This window comes from Paroedura picta, chromosome 11 (assembly GCF_049243985.1).
Source record: "Paroedura picta isolate Pp20150507F chromosome 11, Ppicta_v3.0, whole genome shotgun sequence".
Taxonomy (NCBI): domain Eukaryota; kingdom Metazoa; phylum Chordata; class Lepidosauria; order Squamata; family Gekkonidae; genus Paroedura; species Paroedura picta.
The window spans coordinates 966,066-989,838 of record NC_135379.1 but is presented as its reverse complement, the minus strand read 5'-3'; the positions used below and the strand labels follow the sequence as shown (position 1 = coordinate 989,838).

Genomic DNA, 23,773 nt, shown 5'->3' with positions numbered 1-23,773 from the left:
GTGGGGTGGGGGGCTCCACCGCTGGTCTGAAGGGGTTTCATTCAGCACACTGCCTTGCCACAGAACTGGGGAAGGGCTTGTCGATACTAGGTCAGCATTCTGCCCTTCAATAAAGACACCTATTCAACCTGCTCCTCCAAACAGGCAGCTCCAGGCCTGGGCTTGTGGCTACTCATTTCATTAGCACCCTGCTTCCCCTCTCCGTTGGATCCCCCCCAGTGGCTCACCACATTCTCCCCTCCCGTTTCATCCTCACAAAAACCCTGTGAGAGAGATTCTGGTGGGCTTCCATGTTGGTCTGAAGAAACCGAACCAAGTTTGAGTCCAGGGTCCCCCCGAAGACCCACAAAGTTTCATTCTGGGTGTGAGCTTTTTTGTGTGTGCACAACTTTGTTGGTCTTAAAGGTGCCCCTGGACTCAAACTTTATTCCCGCGAGGTGGCTTAGGCTGACAGTGTGACTCAGCAAGACTCCTCCCCATGCTGGCTCCCACTGGCACAAAGCACTTCCTGCAGAAGGATACATCTCCTGTATTCCAGCTGCACCTTGCAGATGATCAAACTGAGCTGTGAAGCTTTTAGGTGAAATGAGTGAGATAAAACAGCCCGCCCCCACCCCAAAGAAAAACCAACACAATCCCCCCCCCCAGTGGTTTCCACAAACCCATCCTGGTCAACAGCAGTAGCAACATGGGGAATTTGTCTGGGGGGGGGGGAGATAGTTCTTCTCTAGCACCTCTCACGGTGCACACACCCCTGCCCCCCCCCCAGACAGCTGCCAGTGTTAGCAGAGAAGTGCCTAAGTTGTGGAGTGACACAGGACTCTGTGCCAGGCAGAACGCAAAAGAAACCATTTTGGGGGGGGGGGAAGTGGGTAGAAATGCAAAGATGTGTCACTTTGGAGAAAAGGTGGAGGAGGAAGCCTGGAAGAAGGGCAGAGCCCAAAAGTTGCTTGATGAAGATAAAATCTGCCCCTGTTTCCTCAAACACAAGCAGCTTCTGCAGGGGCTGGTGCACATGGAAGAAAAGAGGGCACAATTAGTGCGTGGGGGGGGGAAATATTATCTAATAAGAGTCTGGATCTTAAACACCTTTTGATAATTAATCCTCAGAAAGTCTGATTTGTCCTCATGGGAATTCACAGCTGCTGGAGGGAGTTTGGCTCTCACCAGCTGTCATGGCTGGTGGAAAGGGCAGGAAATACAGATTGCAGTGAAACAAGTGGATCAGGCCGTTGCTTCTTCCAGTCAAAGGCGAGGACTCCCCCTTCAGAGGAGGGGTCGTGCCGGGCCTCTGGGACACGCCAGGACATCCGAAGAGGACGAAGGGACCAAGCGGGGGCCCACCCACGCCACTGACAGAACTCCTCCGGATGCCCCCTCTATGTACATTGACTTGGATTCTCAATAATATCCCAGCCTAGGCATCCTTATGAAAAGGAGTCTGGCTTGCCCTTGAAAGTTCTCATTTCGTGAGAGCAGCTGGAAATCTCTACTAGATACAGCCTGGAACCCACAAAACAGCAACCAATGACCCTTGTGGGAATGACTAGTTACACCAATTCAGAACTGACATGCCAGGGGTGCTCACAAGCTGAGCTGAGGAGGAATTGGACCCTGGGCAAGTCAAGCCACAAACTCCACTCTACAACTGAGGTAGGAGCCTGTGCCCAAAATCCCCAACACAACCATACAGACTGGCTGAGTCCAAAGCAGAGAACAGAAAACACACATGCAGGGCTGGCTTAAACACTAATGGTGTAAATGCACCAGAAAAGGAAGTACGAATGTATGTGGTCTAAAGGCAAGAAGTTACCATTCACTTAAGGAGAGGAGAACTGGTTGGCTGTACATGTTCACTAGCATTTGTGTTGGGGAAAAGCCAGATCTTTAGACGCTGCTGAGCAGCTGAAATGCACGGAGCCCACAAAATCCTGCGCATATATAGAGGAGAGACTGCCATGCTCTTAAGAGCTTCCCTGAGGGCAGCGCATGCATTTAGAGCAGCGGTCCCCAACCTTTTTATCGCCGGGGACCACTCAACGCTGGGGACCACTCAATGCCTTTTACTGAGGCCCGGTGGGGGGGGGGATAGTTTACTCCTCTACTCTCAACCACTGCCCTAGCCCTCTCTGATCGCTATGGTAATGTTTAAACATCCCTTCAAAATAAGATACAGACACACCACAAGAATGAAGTGTGTTGTAAAGGGCTGGGGGGGATGAAGTAAAGGGCCGGGAAGGGGGGAGAAGGTGTCCTTCGGGGCCCACCTCCAATTAGTCGAAGGACCACATGTGGTCCGCGGCCCACAGGTTGGGGATCGCTAATTTAGAGGACTGCAGTTTCCCATTCTTACCGCCTCTTTTTCTCGGTCCATGATAGTTTCCAGCTCCTCAAAATGACGGAGTTTGATCTCTAGTTTCTTCATTTGAGTTTCCACCAAGAGGGCAACCAAGGACTTGATCTTCCTCTCCTCAACCGCTGCCAGATGCTAAAGAGGAGACAGATATTTTACCTACAGGCAAGAGTGCTGGAAATTTTGCAATACAAACAGAATGCAAGGTGGCCTCAATTTTCCTTTCACTTGTATCAAGCATTCCCCCCCCCCCTTTAGCCTGAAAACAGTAACCCTTCTTGGTTCGCCACATTCTTGTTCGAAACATTTGACTTTGCTTTGAGGAGGACTTCTGAAGACGTGAAGAGCCTGCGGCGTTGTGGTGCGACAGACTCAGCAGCAGGTCTGTGCTGGGTGTATTTTTGCATCAGCAACCCTTACGGGGAAGGCGGATTCATGCAAAGGCTCCCGAGGGCCACAGTCGCCATTGCTGGATTCCGCCCTGCCCTCACTGCTGATCTACAGTACGGAGCCATCAACAACGGGCTACCTGAATTGGCAGGAGCAGACCTAGTTCGAGACAAAGCTTGTTACAAAAGTCGACAACAAGAATGAAGACTGGATCTCCACTAATGTAATAACTTGGTTTATTCCGCTGATATCGGCAAACTGAATCTCCCGTTAGTGGATAGTTCTGATTAGTGGGAGCTCTAAAAATCTCCTTTGCTCTGGCCGGACATTACTGGGGTGATAAAAACATACACAAAATACTTCTAACCAGCGGGACCCGACATGGACAAATTACTTTGACATTTTGGGGGGCTTGAAAGGACACCTTCTTCTGTGAGTTATGAGCACCTCAGTCATATGGAAGGCCGCTGCATTAGCTAGACTCTTTCTAGCTCCACCTGGGGGGAGAAGGTGGCTTAGGTAAGCTCTCCTTTTCCTCAAGATTGCAAGAGCCAGTGTGCTGTTACGATCAGCGCACTGGACTAGGACCAGAAGACCCAGGTTCAAATCCTTACTCCATGTCCCAGGAAGCTCACTGGGTGGTCTTGGCCAGTCATGTACTCTAAGCCTAACCTACCAAACAGGCTTGTTGTGGGGATAAAATGGAGCATGACATCAGGCTGCTCTGGGTCATACTGGTCAGAGATGTGGAGGTATAAAGGAACGAATGGAACAAATACAATTTCATCGTACAGGTGCCACACTTCCCTGGAGGTCTGGTTTTCCTGCCTTGCTTCAGAAACTCTTAAAAGCTTGGGTGCGGAGAGACCCCCGAGCCACACCATCCAAAAGGCTCCCAAAGGCATTTCAGCCCAAAGGGCTCCTTCAGCCCTGTCCCTTTGGATCAGGGAGCCCATGAGATCAGCCAAATGGCCTAAATATAGTTGGTTATTTGCTGAGTGGCCTCGATTGTGTGTGTGCAGCAACTCAACAGAGGAGAGGAGAATGATTGCTTTTATGATTAAAGCCACTTTTAAGATGCTGTGATTAAGTCTCAGGAATGTAGGGGTGGTTGGGAGTGGTTCTTTCTCTTGTTTGTTTCTTTCTGCTGTAAGCTGCTTTGGGTCTTCCTGGGGAGAAAACTGGAGTATCACTACTGAAATAAAAATAATCTGTTCGCGTTCTTATTGTTGCCGCTATCAGTTTGCAATGGACACAAGTAGGGCAAGTGCTGCTCTCTAGGAAGGTCACCCTCTCAGGCCTTGGGAGGTGCCACGGATTCCAGCCTTCCAGGAGGAGGTAAAGGGGGCATCTTCTCCAACCAAGTCTGGCTGACTGGGATGCACCCTCCACACTGACTTTCCCAAACTAATCAGAATGCACCGTTTTCTGCTGCGGATTTTCCAATCCTCTCTGAGACACTGAGTAAGACAACAGGAGAGCCAACAAGGGTGGTAAAGGCAGCAGCAGAAGAGGAGTAGGTTTTATACCCCAATTTCCTCAAAGGAGTCTCAAAAATGGCTTACAATCAGTGTCCCTTCCTCTCCCCACAACAGTCCCCTTCTGAGGCAGCTGGGGCTGAAGGAGTCCGGAGAGAACTGTGCATGGCCCAAAGTCACCCAGCAGGCTTCATGGGGAATCATACTTGGCTCTCCAGATTAGATTCCCCCAGTCTATAGAGGAACAGACAGATTCGAGTCCAGTAACTCCTGAGAGACCAGCAAGATAGGCCGTAAGCTTTGAAAAACCAAAGCTCCCTTTGTCAGACCCAGATATCTGACAGACAGAACTGAGACTTTCAAAACTTGTCAGTCTCCAAGATGCTTGAATTGAGCTGCAACAATGTGCCACATGTGGCTGGGGCCTCGGTGGTGTGCGGGGGAGTTACTGCCGCAGTGCCAGGCCTGGACCCTCTGCGTCCGACACAAACCTCAGAAAGAGGGTGAACGAGATGTGCTGGTGTTGAGCGAAGCGGTCTTTGGATTAGCTTCAGAAACATTTGAGAGGAACGTGAAAAAAGGGCCAGAAGGAAGCGTAGGAATTAGGAAAGCGGAGAGAAAACTTCTCCCTCCGATCTGGGACTCTGCAAACAAACAAGGTTTTGCCAGCTGCCCTTATGGAGCCACCAGAATGCAAAGACCCGCTCTGAAGGGAACGTAACGGCCCTTGTAAGGAAGGAATGCCTGGCTGGATTCCCAAGAGTGAATCATCAAAAGAAGCAGCACGTCACACTCTGAAAGGAGCTGAGAAACTTTCTGGAAGGGATCTTTCAGTGCGCCTTTTAGTGAGCCTACAATGGCTGCCTGAAACCATTCACCAGGGAACAACATTTCATTTAATTATGACCCTCGTCCAGCTGAAGCAGAGGAGCACAAGCCGTGCATTCTGAGGCCCGGGAAAGAGGAACAAGACCCGGTGCTTGGAGACAACGGGGTCGTTTGACAGATGCTCCCTGAACAGCACCGGAAACCGGACGCAGGGGAAGAAATCTGCACACGACGACAAACCTTGGCTTTGGTGGCAGCCGAGGCGAGAGCAGCAGCTGCGGCTGTGGCGACGTTCCCTTCGGAGATTTCGTGCTCCGCTCGCTTCTTCCCAGCGTCGCCTTCCTTGTCTTTGCACACATCAAGGTTCTCCTTGTTCTCCTCCGCTTCCCGCTCATCTAAACAAAACGTGCCTCGTTAGCCTCGTAAGTCCCCTGTTACCCCTGCGCTCATTGTGACACCCACAACCTCCTGAGTTGGGCAGCACAACTGAGCTGCTAGCACAGGAGATGGCAGGAAACAGAGAACACCACTTTTCAACAGCTGAGAAAATCAACAGCCTACAAGCTGCTCCACCCAGACTCCAAAATGGAATATAGTACCCTGCCCCGGCTGAAAGTGCACCCCATCAGTTGCGGAAATAAGAGACTCTGGCTCCCTAACCTCTGTCCCTCCTAGAGACCTTTCTTCTGCTGGAATGAGCAAGGTCCGCAGGGTGCAGATTGAGCAGAATGCAGCATCCCAAAGGGGGTGTCAGAGGAGATATGGATTTAAGCGGAGTCCATTAGGTCTGGAACTTCCAGGTTACTTTCAAATGGTCTCCTCCAGTGTCCTGATTGGCTCTTTGGAGGCTTCCTGCTCTTCTAAACACACGCCCACACCACTTGCCTCCAGGACAGCAGTTGTTAATCAGAAAAACGACTGCAGGCAACAGCTAGCTGCATACTTAGATCTCTCTCTCTCTCTTCCTATGCACAGCTGCTTCTCTTCATAAAGAAAACTCTCATATTCTTCAAGCCGCCTGGGGCTTCGCCCACTGCACAGTCACACTCTGCCAACAGTCCCTGCATGCCCCCTTCACCAGGCACCTCCGTCTGTTCTGCTCCCTCTTCCTGCCCTTGTGAACTGAGCACCTGACCATCTTCCCGGTCTTCTTACTCGTGGCGACAACTGCAGCGTCTTTACAGTGAAGGAGGTCCCGATTCACTTCCTCCTCATCCCAGTCTCAGTACTAAAAGCCCCCCAAACCCAATGGGATGTGCCCGTGACCTGCTCAGCTAAGGGCGGCGTCTCTTCCAAAGCACAGCCCATGACGCATGCAGCACTAATTGTTCACATTCCCTGAAACTGGGCTGTTTTTATAGTACTCATTATAAGATGATCAAGCAACACTAGGGGATATTAATTTTAAAGCGTATTTTTACCGACAATGTAGGGTTAATTTCCACCTGCCTGTATGACTGTACTGCTGAATGGTTTGCATGACAAAGAGAATGATTTCTTCTTCCAGTAAAAAAAAGAAATTTCTACAGGTTTTCAGCTTGGATTGCTGGCTACAGCTCAAAGAACCAGACTACCCCCCTTACTTGGTTGCATTATCAGGTTTACATTTTGATAAACAGCCTTTGAAAGACCCTAAATGTTTGGAAATAGGAAAAGCCCTTGAAAAATGGTTGAGTCCAGATTCTCTAACTTTTGTCCCAGGACTACAATCTACAGGCAAAAGGAGATCAACAGCTAAGTTAGAAGGCTTAGGAGTGGGGTGGGTTGGGGTAGAAGATCTCCAAGCTCCCTTTGCGAAAGCTTCTGTCCTGGATCTGCTTGCAGAAGGCTCCACGTTCAGGTAGGAGGTGATGTGAAAGACCTCAGTCTCAGATCTTGCAGAGCTGCTGCCGTCCTGAGTGGCAAATACTGACTGTGACAAACCAGTGGTCTGATTCAGGATATGGCAGGTTCGTATGTTCATAGAGGTCACTAGGTGGAGCTTCTAATGGCAATGCAGATTACAGAGCGTACAAGTCTATCTAGCAGGGGATTTGGTGGGGGCCTCAGCTCCTGACCAGAGAGAGACTGATTTACCCCCTGGTGAGTAAGAAGAACAGATGCGGTGGTGGTGCTGGGCACAGACCTGGGACGGCCACATGCCTTTTCCAAGTGTGCAGGACCCGCAGGAGCAGGGCTTGCCAGTACGGTGAGACAAATGGAAGGCAACAAGAGCCCCTCCCCCCCCCCGCTCACCCATTCTTTGGGATTAGGTTCAGCAACACAGAAGAACATGCACAATTTACACGAACCTGAGCTGCCTTAGCTCATCTTCTGTCAACGGGAGTAGCCATCCAAGATGAAAAGAGTGCCCCAAATGAAGCACAAATGCATAGCAAATCAAGATTTAGCACCTGAAGCAAACTGCAAAAGGAAGTCTAAGTGCTCAGTGCTGTACACTGAAGCAATCCAAGCGCTAAGATGGGAAATGCACCTAAATTTAGGAAACCATTCTAGCACAACGGAAGGCTTTCGGAGGCAACACTCTGCAAGGAGGATGAAGCGGCATCCTCTACCTGGTTTAGGATCTGGAGGGATGTCACCATCTTGCTCCTTTTCGGCATGTCTCTCCTCCTCTCCTCCTTCCAGGACTTTGCTTCCATCTATTTCACTCTCCCCTTTGCTTTCAACCTAGAATGCCCAAAAGGAGAAGGAAACCTTCAGATGCTGGCATGTTATTCTTGTTCATTATTGTACTTATTACCCACCCTTTCACTTCAGACATCAGCATAAACATACAAAAAGTAAAAAAATATTTAAATGCATAATTAAAATCAACAACAAAGTCATTTCAACACAGCACCTGCTGCCTCACTCATGCAAAGGCACAAGTTAACCGTGAAGTAAAAGGAGCAAGACAGTGGGGAAGGGCATCAGCACAGCCTGTGGGCTAGCAGGCCCTCCTAAGGAAGAAGAACCACAGGCCAAATCAGCTCGTGAACCAGAACAGGCAGAAAGTTTGCAACAGTTATGGCATCGCACTCAGGCGTCCTATACTCTTGGAACGATACTCTTGGTTCTTCCTTGCCGCGTTATACGGCCTTGTTTTGTAAACATCTGAAATGGGCTTTTAAAATTACCATTTAAATCCTGGAGATTGACAGTAACCAGAAGAATTCCTCCTGGAAAGGGGGCATCTTAGCCGGGGACAGGCCACCCTTTGCGATACAAAAGGGGGCAAGTCAGAATCCAGCCCACCGTGCTCCTTGGTCAGCACAGCTCCCTGGCTGCCCAGCAGATGGGCTAATTGCAGGGATCTGACCCTAACAGATTAGTCTCCAGCGCTGGGGTGGCCTCTCATCCCGCTGTTAGGTGTGCTCTGTCATCGCAAGACAAGGCCGTCTGTGATGGAAGCAGCAAGGAAGGACATTGGTAATGTCCATTTTCCAATGTGGCCATGCTGAAATCCACTCCCATCAGGCAGGACAGAGCACCGTTCTCAGAGGGCCTGAGGAAACCCTTATGGGGAAATTTCCACTCCCAGGAACACTCTCTGGAGTCCTGCTGAGGCTGGTGCATTGGAGAACCCAGAGGAATGGGAGCAAGTGAAACAGAAGCGCTTGCTTCGCTTTACTTGTGCCAGAACACACCAGGCGCTCTGCAGGCTTCCTGGGCCCTGCTCTTTGCCCCCCCCCCCAGCCCCATCCTCTGAATTCTGGAGAAGAAAGAACTGCACTGCCACCCCACCCCTGGAAGCTCCGCAGCAGATGCCCATGACACGTCCCTACAACAGGCGGCAGAAAGGGAGGCTTCAATTCAGGTGGGGGCAAACATCTTGTGCAGAGTAAACATGCTAGAGGGCTTTGTTTCCATCCGGATCTCCAGAGCCTCCCATAGGAAGAACAGCAGTCAAGCATCAACTCAGATTCAGAAATTCTCGACATGCATAATAAAAACCGCATCTGAAGTTATCCGACCTTCACTTTTTCTGCTTGCGTCCCCTCTGCCTCCGTTTCCATTTTGTCTTCCTCAGACGCATCTGCAAGGCAGGACACCAAACGTTTAATGCAACGCAGCCCACACAGCGAAAGGAACTCGAAGCCATTGGCCCCGATTGTTTCAGCCCTTGCTTCTGGGCTACCCTGCACCACCACCACCACTACCACCTTGGATGAAGCAATGCCTAAAACAAGCGCCCCATCCCCCATGTGCAGCAACCTTCTCGAGAGCATGGCAGTGACCACGGAATGGCCCACGGTGACTGGGGCGTGTGAGAGCCCACTGGGCTCCTCTGAAAAACAGCTCACGGACGCTTATGTACTCAGTTGAGTTGGGGAGAAGGAAAGAGGGAGGTTGTCTGGGCAGATCCCAAGAGAATGATGGAGATGGCACTCGACACTCCTGGGCTGCTCTCTGCACTCCCTCCTTGGGCCACACTGGTGTCCCATCCAGCTGTCCACAGTCTGACCCCCCCCCCATATCGAAGGCGACACCTGGTTGTGACACCTTTTCCAACAGGGCCCAAGACAATGACAGCAATACGACTGATCATGTTCTGAGAAGCCATCTGCTCTCTCACTCCAAATACTGACTTTCCCCTCCAGCTGACCCGTCTGCTGGGAACTCCTCCCAGTAAGTTCCATCAGGCTGATTTCCAAGGGGCTTCCAGGGGTGTCTTGCATGGATCCTTCCGACTACTTTAGGCACAAAGTACAGCAACACAATTCCTACCACATCGGAAGCCTCCTTCCACCCATCCCTAAACGTGAACTTCTCGGAAGCTGTAGCACAATCTGCAGGGATTTGTAATTATTATCCTGAAGCATCAGATTTCTATTTCTGTCGGAAGGCAAACTTAAGAGGCTGGGATGCAAACCTCCCCAAATCTGGCAATGAGAATAGTTTAAGCAAATTAAGTGCATTTATGCACATTTCCTTAATTGCCTTAATTTATAGGCCTGGGATCGAACATCTTGGCACAGAGTAAACAGTCCTAAGTAATTGCCACTCAACACCTCCACGCAGCCTGTAAAACAAGTTAATTAGGTATATAAAATCCTCACAGTGATCAATTAGAAGAACAGCTCACAGCAAAGACTAGTTTAGTGGGTAGTCCAAGGAGTTAGGGGCCCTTGGTGTGCCTGTTCACCAAAAGGTCTCGTGCTACCCTTATCATCAGAGAATATAAGTATTATCAGAATAGAGGGGCCGTGATGTTCTTGCAACAGTGGAAAAGTCAAACCTGTGCTAAGGAATGAGAATAAAATGGCAGATATTGTCACGTGGCTCTATGGTGCGGCTTCGTTTGGAATATCGTGTACAGTCCTGGTGCCCATATCACTGAAAGGACATTGCAGAGCTGGAAAAAGAACAGAGGAGCCCCTTCCCTAGGAGAAAAGGCTGACGAGCCTGACACTTTTCCGTGTAGAAGACACGACCAAAGGGGAACATGACAGAGAGAACTTTTTCTCCTTCTCCCACTTGAGAGCATCCAGTGAAGCTGATGGGCAGTAGGTTCAGGAAGGACAAAAGGAAGCACTACACAGGAAGTGATCAAAATGTGGAAGCTGCAAGAGGAGGTCATGATGGCCACAGAAAACAAACAGCTTCCAAAGGGGATTAGACAGAAATGTAGCTGCACTGGTGTTATGATGGATTAGATTCCAGAGGGCAAGAGGCTGGAACAGATGCACGAAGCTAGAATGTGTCTGTACGGGGGGCTTTGCTATTACTCGACAATTTCCAAAACTGTGAAATTAAGACTGCCAGTCACCTATTACTGTAAATATTACAACAGAGACGGTTATTCCTGAAAGGTATTTATTATGGACCAACAGCTAACAAGGTGCCGCTTACTACTGAGGAGGAAGGACAGAGACCTGTTTGTATTCTGGACTTCATGCGCAGCGATGCCTGTGTGTGCATAAATGCTACACAAAACCCAAAGGTGCCACATGGCACAAAGTTCAGCAACCTATATTAATCTCTCACTTTCTCTCATGCTCCTAGTTCTTATCAGGCTGGGACATACACAAGCAGGTAAAAGCAAGAGGAAGAACGAGGGCGTCCAACTGAGCGACAGGGTGCAAAGATTTCAGTTCCTGGCATTATTCTTTGCCTCAACCCTTGAACAGACAAAAGCAAATTATGCATTACTTTATGTGCCACTGACTGAGATCACAAAACGAAGGACGTGGGCAGCCTAGGCACTAGAATCATAGAATCATAGAGATGGAAGGGGCCATAGAGGCCATCTAGTCCAACCCCCTGCTCAACGCAGGATCAGCCCTAAGCATCCTAAAGCACTAGATGCAGAACGCTGAATCTGTGTCTTGCTTTTCACATCACCACAAAAGCAGAAAGCGCTTGAACATCTCCAGTCTTACCAGACGTACATGTATCTTAAGACAACCCAGAGGATAAAGCTGCAAAGCAGGATAACAGGACAGAACGGCAAATTCTCAAAGGCAAAGTCAATTGTAACTTGTTGCTCTCATGCCCTCCACGCACTGTCAGCAACCGCCTGGCACGGATTCCGGCATGTCTTGGGCAAGTGGAGCTCCTGACCTCACCAACAACCCTTGGCTATCAGTCAACTGGGTCTCCAGTTGCAAGACGGCCTCCCAAGGTCGTACAGCTCACTTCTAGCCCATCAAGCCCAAAAGTCTGCTTGGATATGAGAGCATGGCTTGTTCTAACTGCTTGCACACATTTCAGATGTACGTGAAACGACAAAAGAGGTGGCGTGCAACGTGACCCTTGGTTCAGGCTGTCCCTGGCTGCTCTGCTGCACGGTTCAGAAGCAGGAGCTGGGCCAACCAGCCAAGTAGACAGAGCAGCTGCCACGGGGCCAGAGTCACAAACAAACTACTGGCGGCCTCAGGGCTGGCTTCAATAGCCTGCTATTTTCTATTCATTTTATATTGTTGGAGAAGAGGAGGAGGGCGAGGAGTGATACGATAGCTGCGCTCGACTATGTCAAAGGTCGACCTGTTGAAGGAGGGGCCAACTGGTTTGCTGCAGCCTTGGAGACCAGGACTGGGAGCAGTGGGCTCAGATGAGGGGAAAAGAGGTCCCCCTTAAATATCAGAAAGCGTTTTCGAATAGTGAGGGCTTTTTCAAGATGGAATATGCTGCCTCAGAGGGTGGTGGAGTCTCCTTCCCTGGAAGTTTTTAGGAGAGTGGATGAGTTTGTGATTTTTAAGTTCCCGAGAAAATGGGGGCTGGATGGGATGGCCCTGGGTGGCCTCTTCCAGCTCTGTGGGATTCTGATTTAGTGCTGCCTCGTGCTGTTCAAGGTGGTTTACAATTCAAACCATGCTAAAAAAAAAGCCATTGCATGCAAGCCATCGGCCATAAACAGCCCAAAAGCTACCCATAAGACAGAAGCAGACCACAAAGTCAGAACTCTAATCAGCTGATAAGACAAAACCACTCATCAGAAGCCCGGGCACCGTATCTGTTTTGGCCTGACCTGGCAGGTTGCCATGTGATCTGAAACCACAGAGCAAAGGTTGACTGCAGTGGCATCTTTACAACCAACAGTTTAATGCACGCATACGAAGGCTTGCACCCGGATTTAACTTAGCTGGTCTTAAAGGTGTGGATCTTTCAGCGATGGGCAAAAAGGAGTGGGGATGAGCACAGTTTTACGGCTCAGATGCAATAATCTTAGACCTGCAGAAAAAGCTTTTTTTTGTTTCCGTGGGCCACTCTGCCGCTCTAGGCAGATGGAGACGGAAGGCAGCATAGGAGTCTGGTACGTGGCTCTTCTGTGGCATCTCTGCATATTTCCCCAACACACACAGCTCCCCTGCCTTGCCTGCAAGCACAGAGCTGTTCCCAACAGCAGGCCCTGTAGGCCGTGGAGTGACCCCGTTCAACCACTGAGCCACGTCCAGCTTCTCCTGTGCCAATTTATTCCATCAAACCACAGATCAATACAAATCATACTAATGAGCAAGCAAACCAGACACCTCCTGCGGAACTGGCCCCCAGGGCGCAAATCAAGGACCCCACACAATGGTGCCAGGGACGAGGAGGGAGGTATTTCTAAAAAATAAAGGGCAACCCACCAGCTTTGCAACCCCCCCCCCCAAAAAAAAGGACCTGACAAAATTTGGATGCTTTAAAAGGATTGGGGCTTTGGAGGCCATTTTGGTTTGCTTCAGACATCCTCACATATCGTTTTGGTGGTTGCCTAGGCAATCCAAAATGGCTGCCAGTTGCATTTGGAATCTGGAGGGGGACGGAGTGGGCAGGCAGGCTGAAAAGGAAGGGGGGGTGAGGGTGGGAATGAAGCCATAGTCCATGGAAAGCAAAGGAACGTGGCAAGGGGAGAGATGAGGCTAGAGGGGAGGGAGGGAAGGAGGCAGGGAAAAGTGTGAAGTTGCAGGGGCTTCAGGGGTGGGGGTGGGGGAAGGAAACCACAGATGAGGACACCGAATGGTAGCAAAGAGGAAGGATGGGAAGCAGAGGGAGCTCAGGGAGGTCCAACCTCACCCCATGGCAAGTTCGGAGGGTTACCCGCTGCTTACATTATAAAATCCGCTTGCCCTCTCTTTAATTCGTGTTAGTTTGGTCTGGACAAGCATAGCAGTCTGTTTCTGTAGGGAAAAAAGATCAGCACCCTGCATGAACCCGGTCAAGCCTATTTACTGGAGGCCCCCCTTAGATTAACGAGGCGGTCCTAAGCAGGTGGATTTCTGGAGCCCACTCCCCATCCAAAGCCCACGCCAGATGTCCACGTTGGAAGACGATGCAGAGGGAATTCTTGGGCGGGAGAACAGCAGCACAAAACGGGACTGAGAACACAAAGGCAGGCATGGTAATCACAGGCCCAGGATACCATCAGAACTCCACACTAATTTATTACACAAAATGGTGACAAATCGGGGACAACAGAATACACCCCCTCACTCAACAGCCAGTGATGGCCCCTTATAAGGAACCAATAATGCGGACCAGGAGCGACCCGAAGTGCCCAACCACACTGAAGCACATAAACAGAAATCCACTTCTGGCTCTGTGATTCAAGTCCAGCAAATCCAGGTTGGGCTCTGTGGCTGGACAGGCATCCCTGGCAATCCTGTCTGTTCCGAACCTCTTCCTCCATTAGACACTGGAGAGCCCAGCAGACCATGTGCTGATTCCCTCAGTGAGCCAAGAGTGAGATTCCAGCAGGCTCACAAGGCCCCCTCAGCCCATCTCCACTTAAATCTTGCGCTGTATCAAAAATCACAAGGGGTCCTAGTCACATGGGGCGCCACACTGGACAGACCCCACCTGGAGCCCTGCGGGCAGTTCGGGAGGCCTCACTTCAAAAAGGACGCAGACAAATCGGAGAGGGTGCAGAGGAGAGGCTGTGGGATGTGGGAATGCTCAGCCTGGAGGAGGGGAGGGTGAGAGGGGACAGGATGGAAGCCTGAGACCCACGTGTGACAGTCAGCGTTTGACAATGCTGCAGTGTAGTCAATGCACCTGCCCAACTATCGGAGCGCGCACCTGGTGGGTCCACAAGAGGGGGCATTTCAGAGGTGCCCCACAATGACAGAACAAGCTTCCCAGGAAGATGTGCCTGCTGACAGGCGAGGACAGCTGCCGCTGGGCTCCACGGACAGCCCATTTTCTAAGTGGAACGAGAGCAGCACATGGGCCATCATGCGGAACAGAAAACCAGCAACCCCCCAAAAAGAGAATACCTTTATTCAATCCCACAGAGAAAACGGACTCATTGTAGGACTATTATGGGATGGGGTACGTTTCCCAAGGGGACACCCACAACCCATAACTGCATGCAGTCTGTGCCTTTTCACCTGCCCAGGGCCAAAGGGCAAATACGGAAACAGGTGCTGAAGTCCAGGCATGGTCCTTTCTCCCCGTCAGGCCCCTCGACGCTTTGCCACATTCTAAACGAAAATCCATGGCTCTCCGTTTGCCAAAGGGGAAGGAAGACAGACCCAACCGGCCGAAGCTCGGTGACTTACCAAGCTTTTCTGGCTCCTCCGGGGCGGTGCCAGCAATGCAGCTGCTCTCTAGCCCATAGGTGGGGTCCAGCTTTCCAGAGACTCTGGCTGCCTCCTGCACTTTCTTGACATGGGCCTCCACCAGTTCCAGGGGCACCTCCTCTCGGACCCGGGAAAACTCCTCTGTCAAAGGAGCAAAAGGGACTTGAGACTTTGCATTCAGCAGCAAGGGTTTTCCGAGAGATCCGACAGGATTTTAGGTCATGTCTCTGCTGGGTCATCAAACTGCACATTTTAGAAACCACGTGGAGGATGCAGGGGAGCCGGGAGAGGAGACTGATCACATTAAGGTGATTCTGATCAGGAAAGATGACCAGGTGGAGAAGCCTGCGGGGGAGGCTGTCAATTGCCAAACACCGAAGAGAGGAGGAATCAAATCCAAGTTCTCCTCCCCTCGTAACTCTGCCCTTCACTGAACAATGTAACAGTTCCTCTCACACCTTCCCTCAAATATACATATTGTATGTAGAGCAATTAACAACACAAAGGATGTTCCCACCACAAATCTGTCTAGGCGGCTCTTGAGAAAAGCTGTGTGGAAACACAACCCAGGCAGGGAGTTGACAGCGGAAGCCCAAGCGTTCCCTCCTGAAATTGCCGCTACCACAATGACAAATTAATTCATAGCAATGACACAGGGCTTGGCTAAGGCAATTCTTCACAAGCATTAACCAATTAGCAGCTAGTGGCAGTGGGCCACAGACCAAAGGGGTGTGAAAGCCGGCTTCCAATGGAGTGAACAGTCTGGCAAGGCTGCGCAAATCATCCACCCACACCGCTCCCTGCATGTTTCTGGGGAAGTCCTCTCAGATGGCTCAATCAATGAGATGGCTGTAGATTTTTTTTCCACGTCTGGGTCCCACCCTCCACAAGGAATACACTTAAGATCTTCTCAGACAAGATGGTAAGGGAATAAAGAAGCGGATGCCCTAACCGGGGCAGGCCAGTTGAGTCTTCTCTCTTCAGATCTCAGAAGCTAAGCTGGGTCAGCCCTGGTGAGGACTTGGATGGGAGACACCCCCCACCCCCCCCCCGGAAGTCCACAGTAACAACACAGAGGCAGGCAAGGGCAAACAACCTCTGACTGCCTCTTCCATTTAGTCTGAGGAAGAGGGCCTGCACTCAAAAGCTCACACCTTGAATTAGTCTTGGTTGGACTTAAAGGTGCTCTTGGGTTCTATTTTTGTTACTCTACTTCAGACCCACACGGCCACCCACTTGAATCTTGCCTTGAAAACACTGAGGAGTCACCGCAAGAAGAAAAGCAGCACCATACCTAAGGCTGCTTTAGCCGCAGCGGACGCCACCCGGGGATCCACGACAGACGCCAGGAAAGCGACCGTGCTCATCACTGGGTTTCCAGACTGGCTGAAGGGCACCGGCTGGTAAGCCAGAGGCCCCAGGGAGGCGTCCGAGTTCTCCAAGTACGGGTCCTCAATGGGCAGTCTCAGGAAATGGAGGATGCACTCGTCTTGGGTGCGGCTTCCCACGTGCTCGGAGACCTTATTCCAGTCATCTTTGTACATTTCCAAAGCCTGGGAAAGGGGGGGAAGCAAATTTTGAGAGAGGCACCACTCTGGTGCAGCTGGTCTTACATCTGTTGCGGCGTCCAGTTTGGCAATTCATGGAAGAGGAACTAAACACTCATTCCGATAACTCAAAGACTAGCATTTCAGCCTGCTGACATCAACAGTAGGCATTAGAAGCTGAAGGAGGCCGGGGTTCTCAGATCAGCTGCTCCGTCTTAATCCTTGGCCTTCAGAAATAGGCCTACGACTGAACTTCCAACCAAAAGGCAGGCTAAATGTGCCACAGGTTTCCATACACGTTGCCCTCCAACACATTTCCTGCATTTGTTTTTTTAAACGTAATATTCGTGTTTAGGCAACTTTATAATGTTTTAATATATGACCCCTCCCCCACCCTCCCTGAAAAAGGTGTTCTCCTGATGGGATCTTCAGCACATCCAGAATCCCAGCACATTTCACGTTATGCTGCTCCTTGTTCGTACAGTTTGTTTAGGACGGGATCATCTTAACCAGCAGGGAAGTAGGTCTCTCCTAAGAGACTGGGCAAAAAGCTTCTGCTGCAACTATGGATACAAACTTGAACAAAAGACACTGCCCAATTAAATGAGCTGGCACCCAAAACGGGCAGTTTTGTTTCCTGAAAAACTGGAAACTGACTGGCCAGTGTTAGCCTCTGATAAGAATGCCAGAAGATGCCAAGCACACGTCCTGCCCCCCACCAGAGGCTCTGCTTTTTCTCCCCCTCTGCAAATACTAGAGGGCACCCAATAAAGCTGATGGGCAGCAGATTCAGGACGGACAAAAGGAAATACTTGTTTACACGAGTGATTAGAATGTGGGATTCACTGTCAGAGGTTGTAATGATGGCCACAGGCCTAGACAGCTTTTATTTTATTGATTTTGTTATTTTTGTATTTATATGCTGCCTTTCCCTTTAGCCTCATTTGCAGAATTTTGAAGAAGACTGATCACCAGTACTAGAATTTGGTAGTCCCTGTCCGGAAGACTCCGATGGCCTGTTGAAACACTAACTCTGAATTTTCCATAGAATGTGTCTTTATTAGGCAGTTGCCACAAATCCCAGTCCATCAAAAGGTAGCAAACATATTTGTGGCAATTACACTTTAAACATCTTTCTTGCTTTTTATACAATTTAGCTCCAATGATGCAACCTTAATATGCAATCCTTCAGCAATATTAAGTGTTCCAAGATATCACTGGGCATTAATGCCGGCTTGATTTAACATGCTACCATCTGTGCTGATAACAGGAGGATGTAAAAACATTCCATCTAATTGTAGATCTTGTCCCTGCTCTGACCCCTTGAATCACTGGGTCATGTATAATTTCATGGTACATTATATACAAAACCACCCAGATTTACTGGAAGCTCCATTGCTTGATAATTTTTTAAAAAAAACCTCTTCTCTGACCTTTGTTCTCTGTGATGGAAATTATGAGCCAAGATAGAATATGAGTAAATTATATACAAGATGCTAGCTCTCGGATACGCTAGGATGAAATATTAGATTCACGTCCAATAATGCCTTGATCAACAATATATTTCCAGTATGAGGTTTCAAGACTCAAGGCACTTTTTGCAAAGTGCAAAAGCCCCAAAATCTTGTTAGTCTGAAACAACCTGAATCTAGGTGCCCAACATGGGAAACCGTCGGCCGAGGAAACCTTGAGTCCAGGGGCAACGTTTTGTTCAAAGCATAAGCTTAAGGGTGCTATGGCGCTCAGATGGCAATCCTGCAGCATGCCACTCCGACCTAAGGCAGGAAAGAGGCAGGTTTGTGTGCGTGGGGCTTCTGAAGAACTTGTTTCATATAGGGAAAGAAGATGAGACACTAACTGAGGATGTCTCAGCCGTAACTGAAGGGGGAAAGTAAGTCATGTGCCACAGCTCTGAAGTCCAGCAGAGGCCCTGGGCTCACTCCTTGTCAGAGGAAGCAGGGGAATGGTGCTGATGTGAACTAGCGGCTCAGAAGCTCCCTTGTCGTTTTGTGAAGCGCCCATCCTGCCTCCTGCCTGGCAGATCCTTTAGGCCACTAACAAAGTGCACCACCTTCTCTTCCTGCAAACAAACACCGCTCCGTGCTCATTGCACCCTAACAGCATTAAAAGTGTAACGTACAGTGCTGATGCAAATTACATAATCGAACACGTCAATAAGCAGACCCCGTCTTTATTTGCGACATGACATTGCTGTGTGCGGAATTATCTGCATTAGCTTGAGGCGCAGCGGTCTGGCCCAGGGGGAGAGGAGGACATCGGAGCCACTCAGCTTAGCCTTCCTGTTGCTCACCTCTGACCCCAGCGCAGGCTTGCCCAGCAGATGGGTCCAAACTGAGCAGCCAAGGTAAGAATAGTTTTTATTATTTATATTATTTTGCCCTCCCATGCGCCTCAGGGCCGTTTGCATCACAAATTTGCGGGCCACAACTCCATTGAAATTTTGGTACAGTACATAACAATCAAACTCATTAACTTGCACATTTGTAAAACTTTGTAATTTGCAACTCGTAAACGTTGTACTAATCCAAACTATTAACTATATAATTGAACAAAAGCTGTTGCTTGATGAGGTGGCTGGACCTGGTGGGGGAGGATCGTGGGGGCCCAAGTCGATGGCATTGGCTCAGGCACCTCAACCAAAAACTTGGCGGCGGAAGAGCTCTATTTGGCAGGTGCTGCAGAACTGTGCTAGCTCCTGTACAAGAGCCCTGCTGGGTCAGATCAGACCAGGGAAGGTCCATCCGGTCCCGCATCCTGCCTCCCCCAGTGACCAACCAGTTCATCTGGCGGGCCAACAACAAGGCAGGGAAGCCAAGGCCTTCCCCTGGCCCTGCGAAATCAGACCAGTGGTCCGTCCAATCCAACCTCCTGTCTCTAAGGTTGGCCAACCTGTTCCTCTGGAGAGGGGCTGAGGCCTTCTTCCCCTGATGTTGCTTTCTGGCAACCTCCTAACCCCCTGTTAATATATGGGAAGTGAATATATATAAAGACCCAGCCGCAGGGCTGGGTTCCCACGTCTCTTACCTCGAGCAGCAGCAGGGTCTCTTGCTCTGTCCATTCCCGCCCAGCGCTGGCACTTTTGCTCTGCGGAAGAGAAGAGGTGGCCATTCACTTCTCCACTGCAAGGCACAGCCGAGGGAGGCGCCCTCAGTCACCAAGCATGCATTTCACAGGCCTGGCCCGGCACGCCAGATGGAGGCACACCTATTACTGATTCCTTGAAACAACTATATCCCACCTTTCCTGATGGTTCAAGGCAGGTCACAGTAACCAGAAACATTTTAAATATAAAACAAACAAGAAAGCCAACACTGGAATCTCTCCACCCTCGCTCAAAAGATGCCTGCCGATTCAACCCCCCCCCCCCCCCAATCCTTGCAATCTGGCAGGGCTTGCAGCCCTGCTAGAGATCTCTAAGGAGGGGACCCACTTCCACCCTTCAGAGAGCCCCTTCCCCAGAGCTGGAGCCCCCATGGAAAAGGCCGTGGCTCTGCTCAGTACCAGGCAGGCCACCCTAAGTGGTGGGAGAGCCAACATCTCTAATCAAGTGTTCAGGGACACCCAGAAACAAAGAAACGTATGGCTGGAAGGGATCCTAGGGGTCATCTGCAGTCAATTCACCCCTCCCCTCCATGACCCCTGCTGCATGCCCAAAGAAAGGCCAAAACTCCAGGACCCCTGGCCCAATACTTCCCTTACCTCTTGAAGTGGTGATCGTTATTACCCAGGGTACACAAGAAAGGTCTACAACAGCCAAACACTGCCTCATCCCTTCCTGCCCTCTCCCTTGCCATCTGACTAAATTCACAGTGACACAGTGGGAGAAGGGAAGAAAAGGAAAAACCGAGAGTATCGTGGTTGGCATCTGCTACAGACTGCCCGACCAGAGTAAGGACATGGATACTGCCCTCCTTAAGCAGCCTGACAGAATACCTGGACAATAGGACCTTGTAATTATGGGTACTTCAATTTCTCTGATGTGTGCTGGGAAACAAACTCTGTTAAGTGTCCAAATTCAGGCCACTTTCTGATCTGCCTGGCTGACAGTTTCATTTATCAGAAAGGCTCAGTACCTATTTTGCCTGTATGTTTTCCCTGGAAGAATATGGACAAATCTAGGGATGGCAGGAGGTGAAAGGCACCTGGCTGCACTGGATGAGTTCAAATCCTCTGGATAGTGTACACCCGAGAGTATTCAAAGAACTTTCTGGAGAGGATCATCTGGGGCCTGGAGACCAGGCCCTGTGAGGAAAGGCTGAGGGATTTGGGAATGTTCAGCCTGGAGAAGAGGGAATTGAGAGGGGACAGGATGGCTCTCTTTAAACATTTGAAAGGTTGTCACTTGGAGGACAGGGAGTGGTTCCTGTTGGCAGCAGAGGAGAGGACTCACAGTAATGGGTTTAAACTACACAGAACCATAGAGCTGGAAGGGACCTCAAGGGTCATTTAGTCCAACCCCCTGCACAATGAAGGAACTCACAACTACCTGCCCATCCACAGTGACCCCCAATTTCATGCCTAAGTGCTCCTCCCAGATCTCCAGAATCCAGCCTGGTCCAGAGGAAATTCACCTTGTACATGGAGAACAAATATCAGATAGGCATAAGAAAATTTTTCACAGTCTGAATAGTTCAGCAATGGAATCAGCTGCCCAGGGAGGTGTCGAGCTTCACCACGCTGGTTTATCCTGGATGCTTTAGTCTTATCCTGCATTAAGCAGGGGGGTTGGGCTAGATGGTCAGTGCGGTCCCTTCCAACTCTATGGTTCTCATTCTTTCTAACCAAACTGGGCACAAGCAGGATGCCCTAACACCCCCCCCCCCCAATACACACGTGCAAAATGGATGCAACAAAGGGGTCCAAGGCAAAGCTGGCTCAGTCACTTTGCCACAGCATGGAGGTGGGGGGGCAGCAAACAAACATGGCCAGCCACTGATCTTCCCAGTCCAGAGAAGGTGACATATGCCCCAGAGTTCTTGGCAGGTGTTTCTGAAATAAAGAGCTCTCCCATCAAATCATCATTCCAAGCCTTGAAACCAGCAGCAATCCACAAAGCCAGATCTCTCTGTGGGAGTTCCTTTCCACCTTCCTCAGCCTTTTCATTTCCTACCTACCCAGGCACTGGGCGACAGCTGTTCTAGACCAAATATGGAAACTTGCAGAATTCGAATATGCAAACACTCAAAAGGATATCCAGCACCCAACCCTCATAGAAAGAATGGCCTTAAATATTTCTCAACACACAATGAGAAGCAGCCTCACTCAAGAAAATCTTGTTCAAATGTAAATTTTTTTCCTGGGAGAGAAGAAACCATCTGGCATACCTTTGCTAATGTTTTCTTTGAGTATATATCTGTGCGAAGCCCAAAGTTTTGCAGATCAGTAGGTTTTTCCTTGTTTTTCTCTGGGAAATTCAACATCTGCTGAGCAGCTGGGATCTGCATAAAGAAAGACAGAGTGACCAGAACAGGAAAGAACCTAAGAAAGCATCTCAGGCAGACATAATTACTATCCAGCGACATTACTGTAGTCGTCATGTTGAGCCCTGGAAACATGCTAAGGACACGTGCCTGCAGCCAGGAGTGGTACAAGCACCTGAAGTGCAGAGAACTGGCTAGAGCTACAGCAATTTTTCACACAACAAACCACAGAAGAGTGGGTAGAACTGGGACTTCTGGGCTCCAATAATTCATTGGAAGGAGAACCATTCCAGAGCAGTTACAGGCTACAACTTGGGAATCTTTACCTGAGGCACACGAAGATGAAGTGGCATAAGCCCAGAAGGGGTGTCGGCGAGCACGTTGAAATGCGGGGTGGGAGGAGGGCCCATGGCCATGGGCCGGCTTTCTGGGTCCACTTGGTAATTGATGAGCCCCCATTGCTCCAGAAAGGCATGTACTCTGGAAGGCAAGGAGAAAAGGACTGAAGAATGGAGACAAGAACGGGCCGGTGGATTGGGGACATTTAAGAAGACAAGGAGGCTGGCAGCTGTCCTGCGAAAAATCCTATTATTTGACATTTGGCAAGAGGGAGCAGCAGAAACAAGCAAGCCCCGATGATCCCCCACATTCCACATCTAGTTCTGAAGATGCATTTCTGGCAGGCCTACCTCATCACTGCGCAAACATCTCCGGTCAAGTTCCTTCTGCAGGCAGTGCTAGTCAGGTACTCTTGAGGGTTCAAGCGATAGGTGTCGATCATGAAATTGCGGTAAGCTAGGAATCTGGAAGGAAATCCACAGAGCTGTTATGGATGGGCCTCCCGACTAGGCGCTACTTGAGAAGTAGTCAAATCTGAGAATGAGAAAAGCTCAACGACACAGATGAGAAACTTCCAGAGGCCAAGAAGAAAGGAAAATGTTGAACTGCTTCCTGAAGTTGTGGATGGTGAGTTCCCTTGCGAGGGCCGCGAAGCTTAAACCACAAAGGAAAGGGCGTGGTACAAGTGTGTGTCTTGAGGTCACGATCAGTGATTCCTCTCCAGAACACTTGGTGGGGAAAATAGGTCAATGGCAGCTCATGGATGTTTTATTGTGTATTTTTATTGGTTTTAAGTGTTGTTGGGGGTTTTATATATGCTGTAAACAACCTAGAGCCGTCGGGGGGGGGGGAGATTAAGAAATGTAATAGTAGTAGTAGTAGTAGTAGTAGTAGTAGTAATGGCTCAGTGCCCTCTGCCTCCTCGCACCTCCAGACAAGCCTCCTTCAGGGCCATAGGCTTCTTATGCTATAGTAAAGGCAGACCCCTGCAGCATTCACAGAGCTCAGAGTGAGACTCTGCTGCCCAAGGCTGGTGCTGCAACAGTCCCCTGGACGGACCGGCCAGCCAACAACACAAAGCCATTTGAGTTTGGTCTCTGAGGCCGTGGCTCTGCTGGGCATGCAGAAGGTTCCAGGTTCAATCCTCTGCAGGAGGAGGGGGGGAAAGATCTCCACCAGAGACCCTGGAGAGAGACTGCTAATCAGAAGAGACATGACTGACCCTGAAGGCAGTTTCACACGTTCATGGCTTAGGCTGTTGGGAAAGGCCAGGGCTCAACATCAGAGCCTCTGCTTGGCATCTTGCCATGCAGAAGGCCTCAGGTTCAATCCTCTGCAGCCTCTTCAGTTACAGGGACCCAGCAGAAGGTGGGGTGTGAAAGACCTCCTGCCACTTCAAAGCAAGCAGTGG

The 23,773-nt window shown here is 50.0% G+C and overlaps 1 protein-coding gene across 2 annotated transcripts in view; it reads right to left on the bottom strand.

Annotated features, from left to right (window-relative positions):
• SMARCC1 (SWI/SNF related BAF chromatin remodeling complex subunit C1) overlaps nt 1-23,773 on the bottom strand; it is a 67,837-nt gene that overhangs the window by 14,706 nt on the left and 29,358 nt on the right. For both annotated transcript variants that reach the window (XM_077304326.1, XM_077304324.1), the window contains exons 16-25: nt 22,713-22,826; nt 22,350-22,503; nt 21,928-22,041; nt 19,628-19,687; nt 16,330-16,588; nt 15,015-15,176; nt 9,006-9,067; nt 7,605-7,719; nt 5,290-5,444; nt 2,354-2,488 (exon numbers count right to left, since the gene is read on the bottom strand). In XM_077304326.1, the coding sequence (XP_077160441.1) occupies nt 2,354-2,488; nt 5,290-5,444; nt 7,605-7,719; nt 9,006-9,067; nt 15,015-15,176; nt 16,330-16,588; nt 19,628-19,687; nt 21,928-22,041; nt 22,350-22,503; nt 22,713-22,826 (1,330 nt within the window). The remainder of the gene's footprint in view (nt 1-2,353; nt 2,489-5,289; nt 5,445-7,604; nt 7,720-9,005; nt 9,068-15,014; nt 15,177-16,329; nt 16,589-19,627; nt 19,688-21,927; nt 22,042-22,349; nt 22,504-22,712; nt 22,827-23,773) is intronic.